The 27,008-nt window shown below is 45.8% G+C and overlaps 2 protein-coding genes across 7 annotated transcripts in view; one reads left to right on the forward strand and one right to left on the reverse strand.

Moving 5' to 3' along the window:
- Nucleotides 1-1,323: 1,323 nt before the first annotated feature.
- Nucleotides 1,324-27,008, reverse strand: part of HERC3 (HECT and RLD domain containing E3 ubiquitin protein ligase 3) — a 122,433-nt gene continuing 96,748 nt past the window's right edge. For all 6 annotated transcript variants that reach the window (XM_047798427.1, XM_047798423.1, XM_047798425.1 and 3 more), the window contains 3 exons: nucleotides 5,879-6,062; nucleotides 5,414-5,516; nucleotides 1,324-3,073 (listed from right to left, as the gene is read on the reverse strand). In XM_047798427.1, the coding sequence (XP_047654383.1) occupies nucleotides 2,865-3,073; nucleotides 5,414-5,516; nucleotides 5,879-6,062 (496 nt within the window). In that variant the 3' untranslated portion in view covers nucleotides 1,324-2,864. The remainder of the gene's footprint in view (nucleotides 3,074-5,413; nucleotides 5,517-5,878; nucleotides 6,063-27,008) is intronic.
- NAP1L5 (nucleosome assembly protein 1 like 5) lies at nucleotides 19,646-21,664 on the forward strand. Its single transcript, XM_047798431.1, has one exon. The coding sequence runs from the start codon at nucleotides 19,769-19,771 to the stop codon at nucleotides 20,357-20,359; it is 591 nt and encodes a 196-aa protein (XP_047654387.1). The 5' UTR covers nucleotides 19,646-19,768; the 3' UTR covers nucleotides 20,360-21,664.

The following is a 27,008-nucleotide window of genomic DNA, read 5'->3' on the forward strand; positions in this document are numbered from 1 at the left end:
CCCACTGCACTGGGCCAGGGATTGAACCCGTGCTGCCACAGAGACAATGCTGGATCCTGAACCCGCTGCACCACACCAGGAACTCTTCTTCACCAACTTGAAACCGTCTATTAGGTCTGGTAAAAGAGAACACGGTAATTGTTCTTAAAATGTATTGAAAATCTGCAGTTCCCACTGTGGCGCAGTGGGTTAATGATCTGGCTTACCTCTGTGGAGTCGCTGGTTCAATCCCCAGTCCGGTGCAGTGGGTTAAGGTTTTGGTGTTGCCACAGCTGGGGCGTAGGTCACAGCTCTGGCTTGGATTCAGTTTTTTGGCCTGGGAACTTCCATATGCAATGGAGGAGGCCAAAAACGGAAAAAAAAAGTACTGAAAATTTTTTTGCTGTGTCTCACTTTTGCTAGGTCTAAGTGGGCTAATCAGCACCAGCCATTAGATTAGTGAGGCTCAGCTGCACCTTGAATTTCCCCTCTCCCCTCAAGGCTCCCCTTACCCGCCTCCCCCCAATTCTCCTGTCCTTGTGCTCTTCTCTTTCCACAGCTGCCAGCCCTCTGCTCTCAGCTGCCGTCCTTCCCAGGCCATTCCTCCACACATACCCCCATCCACAGTTTCTTCTTCAAACCAGGCTCAGGTCATATCATAGCCTCTTTCCCCATCCCAAGGTCCCAAGCTTTTTTTTGCTCTTTTTAGGGCCGCCCCCACAGCATATGGAAGTTCCCAGGCTCGGGGTCGAATCGGAGCTGCAGTCGTCAGCCTTCGCCCCAGCCACAGCCATGCAGGATCTGAACCGCATTTGTAACCTACACGGCAGCTCATGGCAATGCCAGATCCTTAACACACGGAGCAGGGTCTGGAATCGAACCCACATCCTCATGCATATGAGTCGGGTTCATTACTGCTGAACCCCAACAGGAATTCCCAAGTTCCTGCACATTTTGAAATTCCAAGGCTTAGCCTGGTTCCTCAGCCCCAAACGTACCTTCTTTTTCCTCAGTCTTATTTACCATTATTCTGTTTCCTCTGCTGCTCCCTTCAAATTCTTCCTGGCCCTTGACTAAACATGACCCCATGTTCAAGTTGTGCCAAGGCCTTCCACTCCCTGGGAAATGCCTTTGTAGCCATGACAACCTTCACGCATCCCACCCGTCCTAAAAGCCACCTGCTTCTCCTACCCTGCTTTCCTCTTCATTTCCCAAGCAGGGGGCTCTACCTGCTTGGGGCAGGAGCCAAAGGTGACCTTCCATTCGATTACTCGGGTAGATGACTTAATGCTTCTACTGAAAGCAAGCTACCCATTCTGCAAGCACAAAAAGAAATAGTTCTGGTTACGTTAAAACACCAATTTATTGCATAATAGTGAACTATATGCACACACATAGAAAATAAACATTTCGTATAACAGTATATCTTTTTTTTTAATCTTGTATTATAAAGACTGAAAAACTACCAATTTAGCAATTGGAATAAGTTTTAAAAACAAAAAGAAAAAGCAAAAATCTACAATCCTTCATTGAGATTTGATGCTGTCTCACGGTTCATAAATACTTCGTTTTATATAAATAAGTCTCTTCTCTAGTGACTAGGAATTAGGCGGACATAGATTCTTTGCTCATGTAGCATGTTCTTATCCGTGGTGAAGAAGGTGAGCATGTCATGATTCTTGAAATACATGTATTTGCTTTAAACACAATCCCCCCCCCTCCGAAATCCCACTGTAAACAAACATTTCAAATGCAATAAAACAAAAGTTCCATAATAAAGAATGTCCTTGAGTCTTAACCGTTAGGGAAGAGGGGAAAAAAAAAAAAATCTGAGTAGAAATTTTGCAATTTAAATAGAAATAAAAACTAAAGCAGACCGCATGCATCCACTAGAAGGAGCGGAGAGGAAGGGGACAGAGTCAGGTCACCAAGAATGGGATGAGGGGAAGAGAGAAGGGGGGGGACAGTGGTAGAGGCAGGAAGTGACAGTCAGGGAACAGGATAAGAAATTTATTATTTCTACTTTTCTGGGAGGAATTACTCCTTAAAAAATGAATGCAACTTGCTCCAAAAGCACAGTGATGGGAGGGGGTGGGGGCCTGTTACCTCGTCTCATTGTCAAAAGGCTCGGCGGAGTAACCAGACAAAATCTGGCTCAGCTGCAAATCTAAGAGGCTCTGCACGCCTTTAAGGGGAGCCAGGAACAGGCAGAGCCAGAGGGAGACGGCTAGTCCCTCGACAACTTTTTTTTTTTTTTTAAAGCAAGGATTTTTTTTTTAAATTAAATTCTCCAACAAATTCTCACGAGTTCCGCCAGAGTAATGGATCCCAATTCAGCCTGCTGGACTTGGGAATTTCTGAAGGAGTCCTTTCCGTCTTAGTCCTTATGGCTGGGCTGCAACGAGCTGGGAGCACTGCCAAGGCTGCAGAGAAGGACGTCCTGCATGTGCAGGTGGGCAAGGACGGGTGGGTCCGATTGCTCTTGCAGAGGAGGGAGAAGGGAGAAGCCGAGGGCAAGGAAGCTTGGTGAGGAGAGATCAGGGCTGAGAGAGACACTGGGGAAACAGGAGTGTCAAAATCCACTGGCATTTTATCCAGCAGAGTGCAACACGGCCACGAGTGCAAGGAACCTGGGGGATTTGGCTGAAAAACAAAAACACCTCCCATTCAAGGGCCCATCTGTCACCCCATCCCCAACCCCTGATTTTTCCAAAAGGCTACTGCTTGCCACCCCAGACACTCACCCATCGGGTTCAGGGTTCCAAAGCTGCAACCCACTTAGACCATAAAAAAATAGAACTCACTCCCCATGATTTTCTGTATGGTATGGGCCTCAATGTGGACGGTGAGGAAGGAAGGGAAATCGGGGGGCAGGCTGCGGAGCCTCAGGCCAGACTGAACCCCTCGTAGTTGTCAAGGGCCTGGGTCAGCCGGGCACGCAGGACCTCTTTGCTGCTGTACTTGGGGAGGTCGAGAAGGTTGTAGCACGTGTGGGCCACAGGCAAGTAGTCCTCCCCGCTGGCTGTGGACTGGATGACAATCTGCAGGCTGGCCATGCCGTAGATGGGAATCCGGTCGCTGCCCGTGAGGAACACTGCAGCGGAGAGAAGGCATTACCAGCTGCGCCCCCCCCATCCAGCGGCTCGCTGCCGCTCTCGGGGGGACCAGAGGGCAAGGGGGACACCCTGTGGCCCCTGTGGGAAGTGCAACCACTTTCACGCGCCGACAGGTACTGCATTTACTCTATGCTCACGCTTAGAAAGAGAGAGATTGCCTTTCCAACCCTGGTTTTTGGTCTTACATAGATTAAAAAGTATACTTTTCGGAGTTTCCTCTGTGGCTCAGCGGAAAAGAGCCCGACTAGGATCCATGAAGATGTGGGTTCGATCCCTGACCTCGCTCAGCGGGTTAAAGGACCTGGTGTTGCCGTGAGCTATGGCGTAGGTCGCAGATGCAGCCCGGCTCCCAACGTTGCTGTGGCTGTGGTGTAGGCTGGGGGCTACAACGCCGATTCATCCCCTAGCCTGGGAACCTCCACATGGCGCAGGTGTGACCCTAAAAAGCAAAAAAAAAAACCAAAAAAACCCTATACTTTTCATTGGCTAATTTCAGATCCTAATTATACACTGACACAAAGAAGCCATCGAAGGGAACGATGCTCAAAAATGCCCTCCCACAACAAATGGCCTCCACCAATGTAGCCCTCATAAGTGCTACGAGCCCTCACATAGTCAGAGAGGAAGGGAACTGCTGAAGTCAGAGAGGAAAAGATGTGACTTCAGGGAAACCGGGAAAAAGACTACAGTCGATGTGGCCTCAGGGTCTCCTCTCCCCTGACTGTCTGGTGCTAACACCCTTTGGCTGGTGCATTTCCATCTGTTATCTGTGCTTCTGCCTTTCCCCGTCTCTCCTTTTTTCTTAAACTGGAAGCGCTGACACTGACATCAGATGAGACAACTCCCTCTTGCAACACACTGTGTGACTTGGGGAAAAGAGAGAGAACCCCAGCTGTCTTCTGTTTTCCAGCACTAGATTCTTTGTTGAACTGTGGGAAAATTACTTGAGAAATCATTAGTGATGGAGCACTTTCAAACATCACGCCACTACCCAAGACTGCAATATATATAAACATCCTTGTCAAAATCTGTAGCAGGAATAAAGAATTAATGTAAGTCTAACGGTCTCTGAAGAGAAAAATGTCTTTTACGGAACTCCCGGGACCAAGAGCAGGCTCCTCTCATCACAGCTCTATAATCCACGGGCAAATCTGACCGTCATTTGACTTATATGCCAGTGCTTTGCAAACGCCCATGGAACTGGGCAGAGGAGAACAGGGCTCTTGTCGGGAATTCTTCTCTAAGATCTCTGCTTCCTCTCACCCTTACTCCACGAGAGCAGCAGAATCCAGCAGCAAATCTTGCATTCATACTATTACATGCTCATTCTTACAAAGTAAAAGACACTGCCTTCCAAATGCTGGTTTTTCATTTTATATAAAGTTTTACACTGTTCACTGGCTCATTTCTGACCCTGATTATACACGGACACAAAGATTTCAACTATTTTTAAAAGGCTCCGTTGGTTCATGTACACTGCCTACTTCATTCTCCTTTCCAAATGACCCTTGTCACATGTCACCCAGCCAGTCACAAAGGACCACTTATCATATGGTTCCATTTCTATGAAATGCCCAGCACAGGTGAATCCACAGCCTGGTAAGGAGCAGGAGCTTGGGAGAAAAGGGGGTATGAGTGCTAATGGGCACAGGGTTTCTTCTCGAGCTAAGGAACGGGTTCCAAAGCCAACCTCAGCCTCGCACCTCTTAGTCCACTAAAAGCCCCGAACTGTACGCTTCACGTGGGTGAGTCGTAGGGGATGTGTACGGGAATCACGTCTCACTGAAACTGTTCTGAAGCACGTGTCCCCAGCTACCTCTGAGGAGAACATGCTAATCTTTTCCCAAGACTAGAGAGAGAAGGGGGCGTTAATCCAAACAACTGAGCTTCATCAAGGTAATTCTGGAATAATCGTGTATATATAAAACGACTAGTATTTGGAGAGAGTTAACAATCAGTGAATTGCTTCTCTTTTTTTTCCTGTCACCCCTGCAGTGTATGGACGTTCCTAGGGCAGGGATCAAATCCGAGCCAGAGCTGCAGCCCAGGCCACAGCTGCAGCCATGCGGGATCCTTAAGCCGCTGGGCCACAGCAGGAACGCCAGTGAAATGCTTCTTTGCTCCCTTTCATGCACCTCATCCTGTGAGGCCACGGATGAGGATTCACACCCTCTCCTGTGCCCGAGACAGCCCTCAGCAAACGAGTGTAAGCCTATCCCTCACTCACTCTTTACCCCGTAAGAGCTGGACGTTTCCCGGCGGAGTGCATCGCCCTACACCACATGCAAACCCGGAATGTGGACGTGACTGATACGTACGGAGAAACTTCTTCTTCTTTTCCAAAGGGAACTCATGAAATGTTTCCCAAAACAGTTTCACCGTGGGATGTGCGGCTGAGTAATCACCCTTGTAGACGGCGGTCTGCCCGAAAAAAGACGAAAAGGCAAAAACTTATCTTACAAAAGAAGAATTGCTACAGGGCATGTTTGCACACCACGTGCAGTGGAGAGCAAGACACAAGCACTGCCACTCGCGAGGCCTCCCAATCCTGCTCCATCACAGAGGATGCGAGAGAGAGAGAGAGAGAGAGAGAGAGAGAGAGAGAGAGGAGAGGCGCGAGAGAGAGAGAGAGAGAGAGGAGAGAGAAGAAGAGAGAGAGAGAGAGAGAGAGAGAGAGAGAGAGAGAGAGAGAGAGGGGCGGCTCGGGGAACTGCGGGTTCCCCCCCCCCCCCGCCCCAGGCGGCCGTCCCTCGGGAGGAAACGTGGGCATCTCTTCTGCTCACCTCTTCCAGTTCCTCCCAGTTGTAGTTGCTGTTCCCCACCATCATGGCCCTCAGTTCTGAAGGCTGGAAGAGCTCCAGCACTTTGCCGCCACACACCTTGAGGAAGCCGCTGGAGAAAGCTGTGTACCACTCGCGAACGGAGATTTGGAAGACGTAATTCACATAAGCATCCACAAACTCCTGCCTGTCCGGAGACCCAAGAAACAGAGGATGTGAAAGCCGAAGCCTTGGAGACCGTCCCAGGTTGCCCTTCTCCACGGAGACGGCGTGAGATGAACCATCTCACCAAAGTCTCTCACCCGAGGGAGCCTATGGCATCTTGTAGGTTGCCGCCCATCCGGCCCTAGGATTCCACCAGGGAGTCTCAGGGGATCTGCGGCAGGGGAGGCAGGAAGCAAGGGGAGGGGACTAGGCAGGTGGGCCCATACAACTGACTTTACTTAACCTGAAGTGCTCCAGTTCTCATCTTGTTTATGGTCCTACTTAAGCGAGTTCAGAAAAAACGTTGCCTCTGTTTTCTCATCTTTAAAATGGGGTAAGAGTTCAGTTTTTAAAATAAAAGCCGCTAATATAAAAAGATTATTGTACTTGTATTGTGCCTATTATCTTAACCATAGATGCTGAACGTTCTCAGGCTGCAGGCCATGTACTGCTTTCCCGAATTCCATTAGACAAAGGCTGTAAAACAAAGAATGTTGCCCACCGATCCAATTCTAACAAGGATCGAGTCTTTAGCCGCTCCAGTCACTGACCTACTGTATACCCTGAAAGGAATTCAGGATGAAAAGGGCATGAATCATTCTGTGTTTGGGATATGCAGGCCCCCAGATGTTTAATGCATATCATAAGAATTTCGATGACTCCAGATGCTTGCACCTTCCCATACATAAATAAGCCATTAAATCATTAATTTGAGATACCTGTTTTTCTGTGATTAGCAATAATCTCTTACCAAGATGTTTGCTTGACTACATGTATTTCCCAGCCAAAAAAAAAAAAAAAAAATCATGTCTATATTGGCTCTGCTCCTAGCTCTTCAGAGCAGAGCAATCTGAGAGGCTGTCTCCCAGGCTATAGTCCTCAGTAAAGCCCCTGAATAAGCCCCCAAATCACAGCTTTCATGTTGTGTGTTTCAAAATTTTTTTCAGTCAACAGTTTTGGCAACCACGCAGGGACCAAGAGCAGACTTCTCTCTTTCGCCTGAACCCTCTGAGGATCTGGACACTGGGACCAGGAAGAGCCCTGTCTGCCTCCTTGGTGAGACCAGATTAATTTGGGTAAGTCTCTCCTGGCCTCGGATATCCTGTCTTAGCTGAACATCCTGAGGTTTTACTCAGCGGGGGATAAAAAGGGAAACGAATGACTTCTCGTCTGTAAGAGATTGAGGAAGTGTCCAGTTGAGAGAGAACGGGAAGGGTGTATTCAGCTGAAGAGACATTGGCAAGGTCCACACCGGGTGATGAGCCAGGAGGCTGACCTGGTGTCGTCCCTTAAATCATCGACCTTAATAAGATTTGTTGGAATACCATGAGAGGTTTCAGCTCCAAAGTAAGGGACACAGCTCCTCCCAGCCAGTTACAGTTTTTTCAGGCAACTGAGCAATTTTGGGGAGTGGTGGAGGCAAGTCCTCATACCGTGCAGCAGTCCCATAGGAAACCCACTCATTCCTTTTAAAACTCACTCAGGAGTTCCTGCTGTGGCTCGGCAGGTTAAGAACCTGACTAGTATCCATAAGGATTCAAGTTCAACCCCTGGCCTTGTTCAGTGGGTTAAGGATTTGATGTTGCCACCAGCTGCAGCATAAGTTACAGATGTGTCTCGGCTCCCATGCTGCTGAGGCTGTGGCATGTGTCAGCAGCTGCACCTACGACTGGACCATTAGCCTGGGAACTTCCATACGCCGCAGGTGCGGCCCTAAAAAGAAAACAAAACAAAACCCTCATTCATCCAGGGATGCACATATAAAAATTGGCCGTTTGGTGCTCAGAGCCCCAACAGCAGTGTTAGACTGCCGGGAGGAGAAACTGAGACATATCAAGAGCTGCAACAACTGCAGAGTGACAGCTAGAAGAACTAAGCTCACAAGCAGCACAATGGCCCACCACCGTGTTCTAGAGCGATTTTACTCCAAGAAACCAACTTCAAAATGAGAAACAGAATCTCGCAAGTAGCAGAAAAAGTGGTGCCAGATAACCCCTAATATCCCCAACGGGTTTACATACATACAGAACCCACACTTGCACGTGCTTATTTAATTAGGAATGAAGGAAAACCACCCTGAAATGGCCAAGATGGGGCTCTTTTTGACATTCAAAAAACAAACAAACAAACAAACAACTTTTTTGCATAAGCAGTTAGAGAAGCCCAGCTTGATAACACAACTTTTCAGAATTCTGACCCAAAGGGAACACAAGAGTCCTTCTAGGACGAGCCTGCATTTCTCTCCCTGCATCTAAAATTTTTTATCAGGGCTTCCAGGACTCTTACCTAGACCATGTCTAATTCCTGGACTGAGGGATCCAAAGGGAAAGGAGGCCTTTTAAATTCAAGTGAGTAAGCTTATTCCAATTGTTAGAATACCGGATTCATGACTAAGTTTTAAAGCGAAGCTATGGGATCTCTGTTTATATGTCGGTGTGTATGTTATAGCTATGTCTCTACTTCCCAGTGGTACTACCAAAATTAATATGTAAATGAACTCCACTTAAGTGGCTTGAAGGAAATCAAGTGCTTATATAAAGTCCCAGAAAGAAACAAAACTAACCCAAACGAATTTCAGGTTCACATGATCTAGGAAACAGTCAGTATTAAATTACTATTCAGCACTGAATTTAGCTTAGGTTTGTTGGTTTAATTAATATAGACATGTCTTCAGAGTCTTCGACATTAGGTATAAAAATTTATTATACCTAGATTTACTACAAGTCACATAAAATCTTACTATTTCTGCTACAAAATTTGTCAGCAAGGACGATAACTCGGTATGATGAAATACTTATAAGTAAATTAAATGTAAATGAGACAAAAGGTTTTAGGGGATCACTTTGGGAGTAATTCGGTTTTATAGTATGTCTATTTAAAATCAGTTTCTCCAAATATTTGGTTACCTGAACCTTTAGAGTTTGGCTAAATTAGGTTAAATGATGGAAATTTACTAAATATCTAGATCACCCCCTCCCCCCAAAATACTGACACATTAATCACGGAACATAGGCTCCCTTTTACAGAGAAACCGAAGATATTCAGAACTTAGTAAGTGTGTATCTTCAATTATCTACCTTCAGTACTTCTGGTTTACCATGGTGCATTTCTTAATCTCCAAGGCTCTAAGTGGATGGCCCTCAGAAAATTTATTTTAGAAGAAAAAAATTGTAAGGCCACTAGCTGGGAATCCGTCCCTCGCCGAATCAATCACACTTTCTCTGGCCCTGGCCATGAATGTGAATTCTCATTGAAAGTTACTCAAGCTCAGTGAGAGCAATGAGCTAAACTTCAGTCAAAGAACACAACTTTCCAATTATTAGAAGGGGCCTTCCCTCAGTTATGGGGTGGGTGTATATGGCTAACGCCAGGCTATGGTCCTTTAAGAGTCTGCCTATGTTGGGAACAATTAAAATCATGCCAAAGATAATCAGCCAAATCACATTAGAAAATCGGGCTGAGAGTGGCTTATGGGAAATGCCAACATATCATTTCCCTTAAAGATAGCGACTGGGCGGGGGGAGGGGCTGTAGTACAAACTGGATCAGGTGACCAGGAATAAACGGGAACTCAATGGCTCTGCTGAACCAGTCTGTGGCCCTGGCTTCTGCCAGGATGGTTGGGAAGATGTACCCTAGGGTTCCTTTGGGCTCAAGGCCATATGTGACTCCAGCAAACTTACCATCAGTACAAGCCTGATGGATTAGGAGATGCTCACTGCACTGGTGTGACCATCCAGCAGCTACTTTTACGCCTCAGGAGGACTGTAATCACCCACATCCGAGCCTTGACTAAACTCACCCGGGAGGCCTTAAACGAGAGGAATCCAACCTAGCCTCCTGACTCCGGAGGTCTCTGTGACGAGAACGAGCCGTGTTAGAAAACGCATGTCCCTCAAGACCTTGCAGCATCTCAAGGAGGCGGGCACCTATGCCAGCCTGCAAACTGAACGCTGCCTTTTGATACCAGAAGACTCCTCTGGTACAACCCATTTAATAACTCCCATGGAAAACGCAATTTCTGCCCTGAGAGATCCACTTCCTGGTTGTGGTGATCTTTTAAGGAGCTGGTTTGGTTCCGGAAGCTCATGCTCGAATCCCTATTTATGACCTTATTAATGTCACTGGCTGTGTTACTTACAGCATGTCTAAGATCACCGTTTCTTGCATTACCAGGGCTCTCTCAAGGCTAATGATGGCTCGACGTCTTGAGGCAACTGATCACATATACAGCCCTGTACAAAATTAACTGTAATAGTGCAACTGTAGATATAGGAAAAAGAATAAGGAAAACTATTTCCTGCACTATAATAGACTAATAAAACAGACAATCTGGAGAATTTGTAAGTTATTAACAGGGCCTCATCCAGAAGAGCACACAGAATGACCTATCAACGAAATCCTTGCCTGACCTTGGAATGAGCCTTCTTAGGGCCGGGGGACAAACTGGCCATGAAATGTCTCTCAAGTCTTGGTCAAATGTATGGTTAAAAGGGAGGGAGTTACAAAGCAAAGACTATTGCCCGCCATCCAGTTCTACAAGGATCAAGTCCTTAGCTGCTGCAGCCACTGAACACTGTGAAGGGAAATCAGGATGAAAACCAGAAGGAAGCACTTCGTTTTGGATGATGGGTCTCTTTAATAAGACACATAGTTAAGGAAGAAATTCAGTGACCCTAGATGACTGCATCTTCTCATGCACAGACAAGCACTTTCTGTGGGTGATTAGCAGTAATCTTCCACCGAGACGTATGCTTAACTGCATGTATTTCCCAGCCAAAAAAAATTCATATGCACTGGCTCCTCCCTTATCCCTTTAGAGCAAGTCCTGTGAGAAGCTGTCTCCAGGGCTATAGTCCTCAGTAAGTTCCCTGAATAAAACTGAAACTCACAGCTCTCACCTTGTGCATTTTCTGATTCTGTCAACAGCCAACAACATTTTTCTGATACAACTGCCCAAGAGAAGCACCACGAGCATGATTTTTATTAAAGACTGCGATGGTGAATTTCACGTGTCAATTTGACTAGGCTATAGTGCTCAGCTGTCTGATCAAACATCGCTCAGAATTGTGCTGGGAAGGCATTTTTTAGGTGTGATTACCACTTTAATGAGCAGACTCTGAGTAAGGCAGTAGAGTCTTCATAACTTGAGGGGCCTTCTCCCATCAGCTGAAGGTTTTAAAAGACTGAAGACCTCCAAAGAAAGAACTGGGCCTCCAGACTGCCTTCTGACTCAAGACTACAACACTGGAGTTCCCCTCGTGGCTCAGTGGTTAAAGAATCTGACTAGGAACCATGAGGTTTCGGGTTCAATCCCTGGCCTTGCCCGGTGGGTTAAGGATCCGGCGTTGCCGTGAGCTGTGGTATAGGTCACAGGCACAGCTTGGATCCCAAGTCACTGTGGCTGTAGTGTAGGCCGGCGGCTACAGCTCCGGTTAGACTCCTAGCCTGGGAACCTCCATATGCCACGGGAGCGGCCCTTCTAGGCAAAAAAAAAAAAAAAAAAAAAAAAAAAAGACTGCAACACCAACTCCTGCCAAAACGTTCAGCCTCTCATCCTGCTCTGAAGATATCTGACTTGCCAGACTCACAACTGCCCAAGCAGATTCCTTAAAATCAGTCTCATATATGTGTGTGTTTATTGCTGGTTCTGTTTTTCTGGAGCCTAAGACAGATTTAAGTACCAGGCAGGGGGGTATTACAACAGCAAATACCTAAAAACACAGAAATGACTTTGGAATTGGGTAACAGGTAGAGGCTGGAAGGGCCCGAGGCAGTGATAGAAAAAGCCTAGGTTGCCGTGAAGAGACTGTTGACAGACATGAAAGGACATTCTTTCATGACAGACATGAAAGGACACGGACATTAAAGGAGAGTCTGGTGAGAACTCGCAAAGCAAAGAGGATGGCTACAGAGAAAGCGTCTACTGTCTTAGCAAATACACATAAATCATAAAAAGACCACTGCTGGAACTAAGAATGTTCAAGGACTCCGCGGAGGTCTCGAACGGAGAGGAAGAACACGCTCTTTTCTGGAAATTGGAGAAAGGCAATCTTGTTATAAAGTGGCAGCAATCTCGGTCGAATAACATTCTAGTGTTTTATAGAAAGTAGACCTGGAGTGCCCATCATGGCACAATGGAAACGAATCCGACTAGGAGCCAGGAGGTTGTCGGTTTGATCCTTGGCCTCAGTCAGTGGGTTAAGGATCCAGCGTTGCCACGAGCGGTGGTGTAGGTCGCAGACACAGCTCAGCTCCGGCGTTGCTGTGGCTGCGGTGTAGACCAGCAGCTACAGCTCCGATTGGACCCATAGCCTGCGAACCTCCATATACCTCGGGTGCAGACCTAAAAAAGACAAAAGACAAAAAAAAAAAAAAGAAAGTAGACCTTGTAAGTAGTAAATGTGGTTATTCAGCGGAGGATATTTCTGAGCAAAGTATTGAAGGGGTGGCCTCGTTTCTTCTTACTGCTGACCAGAAAGTGCAAGAGGAAAGAGATACATTAAAGAGGGAATAATTATTAAGCAAAAAGGAACTAGAACTTCAGAGTTTGGAAAATTCTCAGCCCATCCTGAGAGCTTGCTCTGGAACTAAGGCCAAGGGTGTGGCTGAACAGTGGTTTGCTAGAGATCAGGCATGTGACTCCTGGATCCCATCAAGCATCTCATCAGAAGCCAGGAATAGAGATGTGGTTCTCCAGGCAAGGTCTGTGGAGGGACCCGCTTGTCTGACGGTTTGGACCCTTATGAATGGTCTGGAGACCAACAAAGTTTGTAAGAATTTTACACCAGCAGAAACAAGGCCAGCTTGCACTGAAGGGGCAGAGATGGGACAAAATGAAGACGGCTGTCAGGATTCCACAGGTGTGCCATGAGCCAGTAAAGCCACCTGCGACCAGGTGTTACCTTTCAACAAAAGGGAAGAAGGACCCCAAAGGCAGATCAGAGTCCAGTCGAGCTGTCACTGCCACCATGGGCATAGGTCCGAGAACCAGGGCTGGCCCCTCCACGGCCGCAGAAGGCAGGACTTCCACCCCAGTGGGCCAGAGGACAAGCATGGAGCCAAAGAGGGTAATTCTCCAAGCCTTAAAACCGAACGACATTTGCCCAAGTCTAGGATTTGCTTGGGTCCCCTTCCCTCCTCCTGATGTCTCCTTTTTAGAATGGGAATGTCTTTCCAAATGCCCGTCCCACCATTGTACCTGTAAGCAAATAAGTGGTCTGGGTTCACGGGCTCACACTCTATAGAAGAATTTTGGGAGTTCCCGTCGTGGCACAGCGGAAATGAATCTGACCAGGAACCATGAGGTTGCGGGTCTGATCCCTGGCCTCGCTCAGTGGGTAAAGGATCGGGCATTGCCGTGAGCTGTGGCGTAGGTCACAGATTTGGCTCGGATCTGGTGTTGCTGTGGCTGTAGTGTAGGCCGGCAGCTACGGCTCCAATTAGACTCCTAGCCTGAGAACTTCCATATGCTGCAGGTGCGGCCCTAAAAAGAAAAAAAAAAAAAAGAAAAATTTTGTCTTAGGATGAATCAAACCTCGAGTCCCAACTATACCTGACTTAAATGATATTTACATGATATATGAGTCCAGATTCTCCAAAAAAACAGAACCAAAGCAGGGAGTGTGTGCATATCTATATCCATATCTACAGCTGTATCTATAGAGAGAGAGGGAGGGAAGGAGGTAGAGAGAAATGACAAAGGATTAGCTCATGAGATTACGGAGGCTGACGTGCCCCAAGATCTACAAGCTGGGGACCCAGGAGAGCCAATAATGTAGTTAAAAAACAGGCAGACGAGAGACCACGGAAGGACCGATGCAAGAAAAGACGGATGCCCCTGCTCAAGGGCAGGCTAGCCGGAGGAGTACCTCGTACTCGGCCTTTTTGTTCTATTCAGGACATTGACTGACTGGATGAGACCTCTCCACATCAGGGAAGGCAATCAGCTTTACACAGTTTCTTGATTCAAATGTTAATCTCTTTTTTTAAATTTTTTTTTTTACTATGTAACTATCATCATTAAGATTATATGGTAGTAGACCATCAAAGAAAAATGGTTAAAAATTAAGACTCGAGACACAGACCCTTATGTCATTATAAATCAGTGGGGGAAGGACAGCTGATTCAATGACTGATGCCAGGGCAACTAGCAGGACATACAGAAGAAGAAAAAAAAACAAAATCCTGCTATGGACTGGATTGTGTCCCCCTAAAGTTCTTACGTTGAAGTCCTAACTCCCAATGTGATGGGCTGGATATGGGCCACTGGGGAGCAATTAGGGTTAGATGAGATCATGGGAATGGGGACCCCATGATGGGATTGGTGCCCTTCTAAGAAGAAACACCACAGAGCTTGCACACTTTCTACCCCCCCCCCCCCCCGGTAGCACCCCACCCCACAAGTACCATGGGAGGACACAGAAAAGGTGCCATCTGCACCCCAAGGAAAGAGGCCTCACCAGGAACAAGTATGCTAACACCTTGATCTTGAACTTCTAGTCTCCAGAACTGTGAGAAAATAAATTTCTATGGTTTAAGCAAAAAAAAAAAAAAAAAAAAAAAAAGTTAATCTCATCCAGAGACATCCTCTCACACACACTTAAGAGTAAGGCCTAACCGAGTTATCTCTGTACTCCACGACTCTGCCAAGCTGACACATAAAACTAACCATTACGGATGAGACTTTGGACTAGAAGTTGATGCTAGAATGGGTTAAGACTGGGGGATCCTGGAATTGGGTGAATGTATTCTATTGGTGAGAAGAACATGGATCTGGAAAGGACCAGAAAGCGTTACGTTATGGGCTGGATTATGTCCCCCTAAACTCCATATATTACAGTCCTAATTCCCAATACCTTGGAAGGTAACCTGATTTGAAAATAGGGTCTTGACGGAAGTTATCAGGTTCAAATGAGGATATTAGGACAGATCGTAATGCAATAGGCCCGGCATCCTTATAAAAGGGGGAGACTTGGACACGGCCATGCACAGAGGGAGAAGACAGCTATCTACCTGCCCAGGAGAGTGGCCCGGAACAGTTCCTTGCTCACAGCCCCCAGGAGGATCCAAACCTGCCAACACCTTGATATTGGAGTTCTAGCTTCCAGAACTGTGAGATGATGAATTCCCATCATTTGAACCAATTAGTCTGTGCTACTCTGTTGCCACAGGCCCAGCAAACTGATACACAGCCTGTAATCCCTACCTGACCATTAGTATTGCTCTCAACCCATTTTTTTCTTTAATAAGGACCATGAACAGTTATGGATGTTTATTAGGCGCTAGTCCCTGCAATAAGTACTTGCATACACACTCTCTCCGTGAACACTCAAGACTACCCTTTGAGTAAATTTGACATAAATGAGAATTATGGAACAATACAAATAAAACACTTGAGAAATCAAGGAAAAACAATTTTTGAGGCTGATGTGATCATTATTAATTTCAGAACTGAATTCAAGACAAACACCTCCTAAATGGGCAGGGACAGAAACTGAAGCCAGACGTCTGAGTACAGACCTGTGTTCCCAAGCACCCAGCCACCTCACCGAAGAGCCCCCTCCCCTTCCCTGCCTGGCCTTTTTCATTTCCAATGGGATGGCTGCATGAGAAACTACAATACACCGAATAAGACTTTGTAGCATCACAGCTCAGCTATGCTATTCCCAACTGTGTATTACTGCAGCAGCAATCATGCACTAGAGTCCACGAAGCCCACAAAATGAGACAGCTCTTAAGGGATAACTTTTAAACAAATAAGTTTTTTAAAGCAGGCACCACATGCATTGCCAAGGGTGTTGAGAGGTCTGAAACCAAAGTGTAATAAGGATGGTTTTAAAAGCTTGTCAGACCAGCTCTGAAATTTAAACAGGAAAGCAAACGAACTAAAAGAGCAGAACAATTCTGAAAAAGAACAAAGTCAGAGGACTTGAATGACCTAATTTCATGACATAACCGTAAAGCCACAGTCATCAAGCGTGGTACTGGTGAAAGGACAGACACATCAATGCAACAGAACAGAAAGCCCAGCAACGGACCCACCTGTACGTGGCCAGTTAATGTTTGACAAAGGTACATGAGCAGGTCTCTGGAGAAAGGACAGTACTGTCAGTAAATGGTACTCTATCAACAGACTATCCACATGCAAAAGGCACATTTCCCTAAACCCCACACCGATATAAAAGTTAACTCAACTGGATCAGAGTCTAAAAGTGAAACTTTAAATTAGAAAATTTCCAGAAGAAAACACAAGACCAAATCTTTAAGGCCTTGGATTTGGCAAAGGTTTCATAAAGATGACACCAAAAGCATCATCTATAAAGAAAAAAACAAATAAAATACACCTGTTAAAATTTCAAATGTCTGCTTTTTGAAGACACTTACAAAAACGAAAAACAAGCCACAGACTGGAAGAACACATTTACAAAACACCTATCTCACACAGGACTTATACCCAGCATACATAAAAACATTTAAAAATTAGTAACAGAGCAAACATTTCAACTTAGAAAACGGGCAAAAGATCTAAACAGACATTCTCTCAAATAAACTCTATGAACGACATATAAGCACCGTGAAAGACAGTGTCACGAAGCACTATTGACACCACACACAACGCTTCTTTTAGATTAGGAGACAAAACCCCACTAGATTAGGGGGCAAAAACCCAGTAGTGCCAAATGTGGAGCAACAATGCGGCACATACATTTTGGGTGTGAAAGCAAAATGGTACAGCCACTCTGGAAGACAGCATGGAAGTTTCTTATAAAGTTAAACCTACATTTACCATCCGACCCAGCAATCCTACTTCTAGGTATTCAGCTAAGAGAAATAAAAACCTTTGTTCACACAGAAATCTGTTGGTGAATGGTCGCAGCAGCGTTATTCCTAATCACCAAAAAACTGGAAACAATTCAAATGGGAATATTACCCAGGAATAAAAAGGAACAAGTTATAACAGATGCAACACTACTGATGAATCACAAAAGCATTACGCTGAGTGACAAAGGCAAGACTCAAAATGCTACACACATATGATTCCATTTATATGACGTGCTGGGGGAAAAAAAAAAAAAAACCCACAGAATTTTATAGACAGACAACAGATCCGTGGTTGCCAGAGCTGGCGGGAAGGGAAAGACCATGAGGGAATGACCGCTCTACAACTGCAGACTGCAGGGTTTACATGACTTGACTGTATGTTTATAGGGTAAACTTTATTGCATCTAAGTTATAGCTCAATACAGACTTGGAAAAAAAAAAAAGAGAGAGAGAGAGAGTAGCCTAGCTTAACACAAAGTTTAAAGATTTTTTTTTTAAAGATAGGCACACCCTGGATGTCTCAAGCAAGTTAAGTTGGTCAAATGGATTTGAGCAAAGTTTCAGTTTTGCTTTGTCTTTTTTTGGCCACACCCACAACCTGCAAGATTTCAGGGTCAGGGATCAAACCCAAGCCACAGCAGTGATAGTGCTGAGTCCTTAACCACTGGGCGACCAGGGCATCTCTGTTTTGTCTTTCTAAAGTGTATCACAGCTGCTCTATTCTAGGAGTTAGAAGGCCTGGTTTCTGCCCCTGATTGTGCCAACGAAATGATACATATTATAAGAGAATATTTATCTCACTTTATTTTTCTGCTTCCAAGTTCCTTATGTTTAAAAAGGAGAAAACGCATGCCTAACCTCAAGGCAGCAACATCCACCAAGAGATGATATATGTAGTACGTTGGTAATAAATAGAATATGTACAGGAAAAATACAACTGAATATAGATATATTATTAGGTCAAATTCAGACAGGGTTGAGATTAAAATTTCAACCTTAAACAGTAAAACTCAATCATGACAAATGGTAAAAGGGAAGAAGAAAGTAAATTGAAACAGAATTAAGAAAGCAAAATAAAGGATCATAAGTCCCCAGAAAACTAGGATGTTTGCTAATGAATGGGACTATAGCCGGCGTTTTGTAAACAGTTTCTTTCTTTGGGGAAGAGCAGAAAGATGTCCTTTTTTTATTATTATTATTACTCAATGAATTTCATTTCATTTATAGTTGTACAACGATCACAACAAACAAATTTTATAGCATTTTCATCCCAAACCCTCAGTGCGTTACCCCACACCCCAACCTGTCTCATATGGAAACCGTAAGTTAGATGTCCTTTTCTAAAAGGGAATATTATTGCATGTTACCGTTGCGTAATAATGTCTGCAACTTAATTATTTTGTAAACAAAATATTTTAACACGTGCTTGCTAAGCGTCAGCACTAAGTGCTTTACATTATTATTAACTAACTCAATATTCATAAGAACCAAAAGACTACACCAAATCACTTTGGGGAGTAACTTCCTATCATTCACACGTGTTTACAAAAAAGCTTCAGCAACTCCCAATATCATGAAAGTAAAACATTTACATCCGTAATGCTGAATCTGAAAACATGCCTGCGGAATCCCTCGCAGTAACATTTGTCTTCCATATCTTGGCCCTCGTCCTTGTGCAGGAAGCTGCAGGTTTGGTTTAATAAATAAGCAATTAAAATGTCCACTCATTTCACGACTAGAAAACAAGAGTTCCATATTTAACTTTTTTTTTTTTTTTAACGTTCTCAGATGCTACCAATCACCGGCAAGACCCACACAACACATGCCGAACCGTGGTGCGCCTTGGCGTACACCCGCGTGTGTCTGTGCGTCCCTAAGGCACAGCAATCCTAAACACAAGCTTCAGCTCCGCTAAGTCAGGGGCTCTCGCCCTGGGCCCCAGGGGTCAGAAGGCCGTGTGCGCCTGGGCCGGCCTCCAGCTTTTTCCTTCCCACAGGACAAGGATTCTGAAGAACCTTCTAGAACATTCCAGGATACCCGGGTTCCTGAGATTCCCTATCCCCTAGGGATCCAAAACTGCTTCCAGGATCCGTTTAGCTGAGAAAAGGTTCTGTCCCTGGTAAACACGCTGCTGGGCGGAGAAATGGCCCAGAGGGGACGTTGTGGGGGGGGGGGGGGGCCCGGCGGGTGAGGGGGGATGGGCGTGCAACCTGCGCTGTCCCCACCCCCACACGCACCCTCATCCGGGTCCCACAGAGGGTGGACCGGCGTCGGTTCTCCCGAGCCTCCACTTTCTGGAAAGACACTCACTGGAATTGGAGGTGACCAAAGCTGACTCCCCCCCACCCCCAGAAAAAGCCACAGGCGCCCTACCAAGGCAGCCCAACGCCAGCGCCGGGGAGAGGGAGACAAACACCAGGCCAGATGCATGGCCAGATGTCCCCAAGCACCCAGGGGGGCTCGAGGGGCAAAGTGGAAAAGGCTGAGGCCGTCCACGCACTTGCTACAGACGTGCCGCAGACCCCCGCTGCCATCCCCAGCCGCACTCCACTGGGGGAGGGCTGCGGGCTCGGGGTGGGGGGGAGCAGAGTATCTAGGAAACGGGTCCTGACACCGCCCGCAGTGCGGGGGAGACGGCAGGGTAGCAACAGGAGGCGGCCGGTGCGGTTCGAGGGCCCGACCGTCAGCTGATGCCGCGGAGCCAGTCAAGGGCCCGCGGGAGGGGGGGGCGGGGCCGCGCCGCCACCGCCGCCACCGCCGACGTCAGCGCCGCTTGCCACTTGCCGCTTGCCGCAGCATCACTGCGCTGCAGCTCGGGTGCCGGTCTCTGCAGGAGCCACCCAGACCCCTGCGCGGTTGCTCTGACATGGCCGATTCCGAGAACCAGGGCCCCGCGGAGCCCGGCCAGGCGGCCGCGGCGGCGGCGGCGGCAGCGGAGGCGGCCGCGGTGGTGGAGGAGGTAATGGCGGAAGGCGGTGCGCAGGGGGGGGACTCGGACAGCGCGTCCGGAGACTCGGACGGTGCGGTCGGCCAGACGGCCGAGGAGCCGCAGACCCCTGCGGAGAATGCACCCAAGCCTAGAAATGACTTTATCGAGAGCCTGCCTAACTCGGTGAAATGCCGGGTCCTGGCCCTGAAGAAGCTGCAGAAGCGGTGCGATAAGATCGAAGCCAAATTCGATAAGGAATTTCAGGCGCTGGAGAAAAAGTACAACGACATCTATAAGCCCTTACTCGCCAAGATCCAAGAGCTCACCGGTGAGATGGAGGGGTGTGCATGGACTTTAGAGGGGGATGAGGAGGAAGACGATGAGGAGGAGTACGAGGAGGAGGAGGAGGGAGAGGAGGAGGAGGAGGAGGAGGAAGAGCCTGCGGCAGAGGCTGCGGCGGGGGCGGCGGCGGCGGCTGCCAAACACGAGGGTCCCCACTCTGCAGCGTCTGATGACGCCAAGAAATAAGCGGGGGCCGAGATGGCAGAGGAGAATGACGATGCAGATCAAAACCCAGATTTTTTTTTTTTTTTAAATATTGGTGGACTTGAAAAGGCTCAGGTTTTGCACCAAAGTTCAATGTGAATCAATTCTGACATTCCTGAAACAATACTAAATTGATGCAATCCGATTCTGGCCAGCCCGTTTCAAATGTGATTTCCAATTGGAACACAAAAACATCGAAAAGTCTTGAAAACGAGTTAAATTTAAAATGATGTTTTCATGATCTCTTCTGCGAGGACTGGAGTTGAGACTTACGAAGGGTGTCAAGCAGATATGAAGTAAAGACGTCACTTTGAAACCCTTTCATCACACCATCATCGCCCCACGCACTGAACCCACACACAAGCCGAGACGGAACGTGTTTTCAAAGCCCAATTCTTCCATTTCTTTAGCCCTGCAGTTTTCCAGCGCAGAAGAAGAAGAATCCAAGAAAAAAAAAAATCTCATCTTTTAAGACTTTGCTTTTATAACCTAAACCTCAGCTTCACACTTTCGAGAAGCGTGATGGAATGCAGGAAGCCGGTGCCAGAGATCATGACAGTACTGTTAATGAGGCCCAGAAAACTGCCACTTCAAATTCTAAAGACTGTGCTGAGTATCTGAATGTAGTGAAACAACGTGGTTCTGAGAAGGAGGGTGTAGAACCTGTACAATATTGTCAACATACGTGTGCATTATTTAGAGTCTCGTGTTTATGTGTGTTTTCTTGAGAGTGTCTACTTACAAAGGTGTGACCCCCCCCCAGATGTTTAAGTATTAAATCCCTTTATTTAGCATTGTAGAAATCTTAATTTCATTGAAACTACGTAGAATCTAGTAAATTCTGTAAGGCATGTGTATCCAATGTTATGTAGTTTGATCCTTGTGAAGTCTTTTTTGTCTTGTAGCTTTTAGGAGGTAGCTGTGAAAATGATCAGAACTCTTCACTGAAGCTAATGTTCAGAAAAAAATATATACTTGAAGAACCAATCCAACTGTGTGTCCCCACCCCCAGCTCAGAAGTAGAAAGGGTTTCAGTTTGCTTGTGTTAGCTGTGCCTTCATTATTTTGCTATGTACATGTGATATAGTAAATATAAAATGGTGCATAATCAAATTTTACTGCTTGAGAACAGACTGGCAGACAGTAAAGGAGTTTTAGGAGGACACATGTAATGGAAAGGCTCTTAGCTTCCTTGTGGGTTTTGAATTGTGTGATCTGTAAAGAGACATGCGAATAAAGTTGTTTACCACTGTGGTGTTAATAAAACAGTATTTTCAAAAAACAAAAGGACTCGTACTCTGACTGGAATCAAATCCCAGCTCTGGCTCTTGTTAGCAGTGAACCTCAGGCAATTCAGTTAATCTGTGTTCCTGTTCCCCTTATCTATCAAAGGGGATGGATGGTAACAGTTGCTTCCTCACAGGGTTGTTATGGAGAACAAATTGGTGAACTCACATAAAGCCCACAGACCCGAGTCTGACACTGAGTGCTCAAGAAATGGTAGCGCTTCTTATTATGACTATTACTATTATATGAAAGATAAAAGATGATTTGAAATTCAATCCTCCCTAAGTTACAAAAGGGGAGAAAATGCACACCCTTCTTAAGTTTATGATTTTTATTGCTAAAGAAGATTGTGGCCTTTAATTCATCGGAAAACCCAGGAAATTCAATAAGCTCTCTTGTTTTGGTTTCTTCAATATAAAAATCAAGTTCTCATTTCCTGCCAGAAAGGATAAAAGACTTTAATATAACATAATGAATATATAAAGAAGGCTATTAAAGCTTTATATCTGGGCTTTCTAAATGAAGTATAAAATTTAAAACTTCCCCCCAAAATTTTAAACACAGATGTGTTTTTTTCCCATTTCCCCTAAGGGTTAAAATCACTCAGAAACAAAACCAGACTGCTTTACCCCAGGGAATGGAAGGAAGCTCTAACTTGTTGCTAATGGCAATAGTTGAGCAAAACCTTAGGTAGTATTCATCTTCATTAGGGCCAGGCCAACAAAAAGAGAAAATCAAAATTATGTGTTACATAAGAAGTCAGTGATTATCCTAATCATATGATTATCTGAAATAAAAGCAAAAAAAAAAATTTAGTAAAATTCAAAATTCACTTCTTTTCCCTAGGATAAGACTGTTATCTAATATTTTTCTAGGTCCAACAAAAAAGCAAAAGTGAATGAAACAAGGTGTGTAATTAGTGGGGAAAAATTTGTTTTTGCAGACATGTAATTATATATGGAAAACCCAAGAGAATCAACTGAAAGCTATCACCTTCAAAAAGATTGAGGAATGGACCAGTTACTAGGTAAGTATATAAAAACTAATAACTATTTCTAGGCATCAATAATGATAAAAATACATGCAAAAGGCTCTTTCACAGTAGACATAAATCAAAATATTTATAAAAACCCTTAATATTAAATGTATATAGACTATGGGGAAAAAAAAAACAGTATCACAAATGTAAGAAAGGCCTTTGGATGGTAAAACTGAATATGACAAGAGTGTCCGTTCTTCCCAAATTAACCTCGAATTCATTACACTTCCAATCAAAACCAAAACTAGATCTGGAACTATATAATGACCCTAATCTTCACCTGTGAGATGATGGAAATAATTAAGATTTTTACCTTAGACTACAAACTCCCCCCCCAAAAAAATTTTTTAATGAAGAAAATGCATTATTAAGTATCAATTACTGGACAGGGAAGGGCTACGTTTGGAGAGATTAGACCAAAAGAAATAATAGATAGGACAACACAAAAATTAAGAAATTGTAAGGATGTAAACACACTCCATGTTTTTAAAAGTAAACAGCAATGGGGGAATAAAATCTGAAATAACCAGGACAAATGGCTAATGGTCTTTATATAATAAGGAATATAGACAAATCACAAATCCCTATAGTCTTAGGGAAATGCATAAAGGACATCAGCAGACTACTTCAAAAAGGGGAAATGCTGCCACCGAGTTTGGGGCAAAAGCCGGGTCTGAGAGCTGGCAGGGCAGCACTGGATGCCCCAGGCCTCCAGCAAGGTCTGGCACCCGCACGTGCCCAGCTGTGTGCTCTGACCATGGTTCTCAAACTAACCAGAAGACTTTAGCTGCGGGGTTTTCTAGCTGCCCGTCAGGCCGCTCTTGGCCACTTTTCTCAGGGTTCCGGCACGTCTCTGATGCCCCTTCGTAACGTCAGGGAACTTCCGCCGTTTGCTCTCCGCATGGATCTTCCGCCTCTGTTCCCTGCCCTGCTTATTCAAGGGTTCCTCGGGCAGCCAGAAAAGCTGCATTTTAACAGGTAGCAGGATACCCTCCCTCCGAGGCAGGTCAAACGCACTCCCTCATCAACCATTTTAATCCACGAGAGGCCCGAATTAGCAAGCGAGGCACAACACAGCTGGCGGACAGAAAGGCAGCATGTGCGCCACGCATCCAGCTCGGTCTCCAAGAGCGTCACGCTCGGGACTGCAGCCCGCGGCCGCGCCCCGCTCGAGCCCCGCGCCCCGCTCTCCCGGCTCCGAGCGTGCATTCAAGCATCTGCAGACGCATTTGCATGTGCACACACGGACACAAACACATTTGTTTTATTGAGGTGAAATTCACAACACACGATTAGCCATTGTGAATGAACAAATCCGTGGCATTTAATAAATTACCAATGTTGTCCCATGACCACTGCCATCTAATTCACTGATTCTTAACACAAGTATTTCAGAGGTAAACATCAGCAAAATGTATCAAAAGCAGCCTAAGTATGGAAGGAAGAGAAAATTTGACAACTGAGATGCAATTTCTTATTAAATGAGGTTGATTTTTTTTTTAAAAAAAAAAAAGAACACTCAGTAGTTGTAAGGATTAGGTGTAATGAATATGCAAATACACTGATGATAACGTATAAGCTGGCATAATTCATTAGCAAAATCAATTTAGCAAAAATATCAACAGATTCAAAATGACAGACACGAATTCAATTTCACCCTTGGGACCTTATCATTAAAAAGCAATTTTAAAGACACACAAAGCTTTAGACATAAGATGTTGGATACAGTCTTATTAAAAATGAAGAAGAGGGAAGAGAAATTAAAAGGGAGGGAGGAAGAAGAGAGAAGCAAGCCAAATACTCCAAAGCAAAAGAACAGAAAATGCACAGTCACAGAGCAGGCTGTGCAGCCACTATTCAGGGTAACCGAAGCACCGTCTCAGCCTAAGTCTAAACATCCAGACACACAGTTTTATACGTATATCATATGTTTTTAACGATGCCAACTGTGTTTTTTAAAAAAATCACACAGTCTGCCTGAAATGAAAACAGCGAACTCTTCAAAGTATTTCCAGGGCCATGGGAACTCTGGAGCCCTGGCCTCGGCCTGTCGGGGGCAATGTGCCCAGAGCACAACGCTGGCACTCAAAGGCTTTGAATCCTGGCCCTGGGTTTGAACCCTGGACTTCGGGCTGCGTCGCCTCAAAGAAGTGACTTGGACTTCTCTGTGCCTTAGCTTCTTTCCCCATAACGTCAGAAGGACTGCATGGGAGGGACTGAGAATAACGCCTGACACATGGGAGGCGCTTGAGAATCGTGCCCGGCATTTTAATTGCCTGCTAGTCCTCTAAGAGTCCAGGGCAAGCACGACGCAAGTCGTGATGACACCTCTCAGGGACTCGCTCAAGAGAGCGAGTGAAGGCTTTCAGCAAGTCCTGATTCTAGGAGATCTTTAGGAGCGAGAAGTGTCTGTCACATGCAGGTTTTCAGATTTTCTCAGGAACACAGGTGCCCTTGAGAACACTTAGGTTAAGCCAGGCATTTCCTTTTTACTATTCCCTCTTCCCACCCCCTTTTTAATACAGAGAATTAAACTGGGTGGAAGCTAGAATAATACGTGGGTTTATTCATTAATGATCATGATACCAGGCTACAGAAGGTGAGAAACCCTTAGCCATGAGTAGTCAGGTAATGCAGTATTATCCAGGTGTGACTACCAGCTGTGGCAAGACTTAGCAAAGATGTGGCCCGGCAATGGCCAGGGATATATTCTTTCACCTGGATGCTTATAATCCATTTGTCTGTCTGCAGCTCTTGGCCACAGAAAGAAAGCAATTTTAAGAGCAAATGGGATGTAATCAATTATGGATACAGAATTGATACCCTGCGACATTTTCCTCTCGGGCAGTGGTGACAGCAAATACCTTACTATTAACTCAAAAACACAGCTTCAGTGCATCTGTACACACAACTGCCTAAGTTCGAAATCCAACAGGTAATGTTCTCTGAGTTCTTTCGCCTCATCTCCTCAGACTGATCTATGAGATTTTCCCAAAAAGGACCACCAGTGATGAGATGATGCCACAGAACAGACAAAGGGAAACAGCAGCAGCTGTGATTCATCTTGTACCACTGTACACAGCCTTTCGTAACAGGACCTCAACATGCTTTGATGGTAAGAGCTCTGCTTTTTGCCATGTTAAAGATAAAGGCAGGCAATTCGCTTGTGTTTCTGGCCGCCCTAACTACAGCGGCGATACTAGGTAATACGGCACTAACGAGAAGCCTGCCCAGCAGGTATGGGTGACAGCAAGGGGGGCTGCCTCCCGTCACCAGGCACAGAGGCGCGGCCAACAGCGCCTAAGGCGGTGTGGATGAGTTCACTGCTCGACCCAGAAAATCCAAAACCTAACTTTCCACCTAGCACAGAAGCTATTCCATATTTTCATTTCAAACACAATCAATTGAGGAAAAAAAACAGGAATTCCTCCCTCTGCCTGGCAATATTTAAAACAACAGCACTCTTCACTGCACAAAGATTACAAAACGTCTCAAAGCTACTGTTTAGAAAGTCATGGTAACAGAATAATGGAGTTTTGTAATACAAATAAAAGAATAAGGGAGGTTCCCTTATTAGTCCTTTAAATGTATGTACTGTCTTTCTCTTAAGGAACCTGTATGTCGTCAGAACATCCCTACAGAAAATCTTCTGCAGAAGCAGCCCTGAAGTCAATGAGTGGCAAATAACTGAAAAGAAAGAGAAAGGGAATCCTCCCCCCTTCAAAGGAGAGCACGTCCTCCACACTGACTCAGAGGACCCCTCATGGGTCAGCAATGTCCAGGAGCGCCTTCGTGTCCGTGTGTGGTCAGGCCGCTCAAGATGGCGGTTGTTTTGCTCTCTGTCATCCCCTGCTCGACCTGCGCCTGCTTCACCTACCGCCTACTCACAGGACTGACCTTCCTACATACTTGCCCCAGGTCCCAGCTAATGACTGTTCTTGCCTTAGATCAGAACATCTCTGATAAGATAGCTGAAGTATCAAAGGGGTCGGTTGGGGGCATCCGGACACCAGCTTCCCCGATAACCGGTAACTGCCCCCAAGTCAACCCCCCCAACGCCCAGAAGCAAAGACTGCTGCCGTGTCCCCCCCCCCCCTCCCCCGCCACACACACACACACACACACACACACACACACACACACACACACACACGGTGGGGTGACGCTGCAGGACCTTGCTTCAGGCGTGTAAGCTGCCCCATCCATCAAACCACCGATGTCTTTGCTGCTGACACCGGGCTCCTTCTTTGGCCTCAGGGCTGGGCACGTACAGGGCTTGCAGGCCTTCGGGGTGCAGCCCAACCG

The sequence above is a fragment of the Phacochoerus africanus genome, chromosome 10, assembly GCF_016906955.1.
Source record: "Phacochoerus africanus isolate WHEZ1 chromosome 10, ROS_Pafr_v1, whole genome shotgun sequence".
Lineage (NCBI taxonomy): Eukaryota > Metazoa > Chordata > Mammalia > Artiodactyla > Suidae > Phacochoerus > Phacochoerus africanus.

Coding starts and splice junctions, on each gene's coding strand:
- NAP1L5 (XM_047798431.1), top strand. CDS start 19,769: ATGGCCGATTCCGAGAACCAGGGCCCCGCGGAGCCCGGCCAGGCGGCC.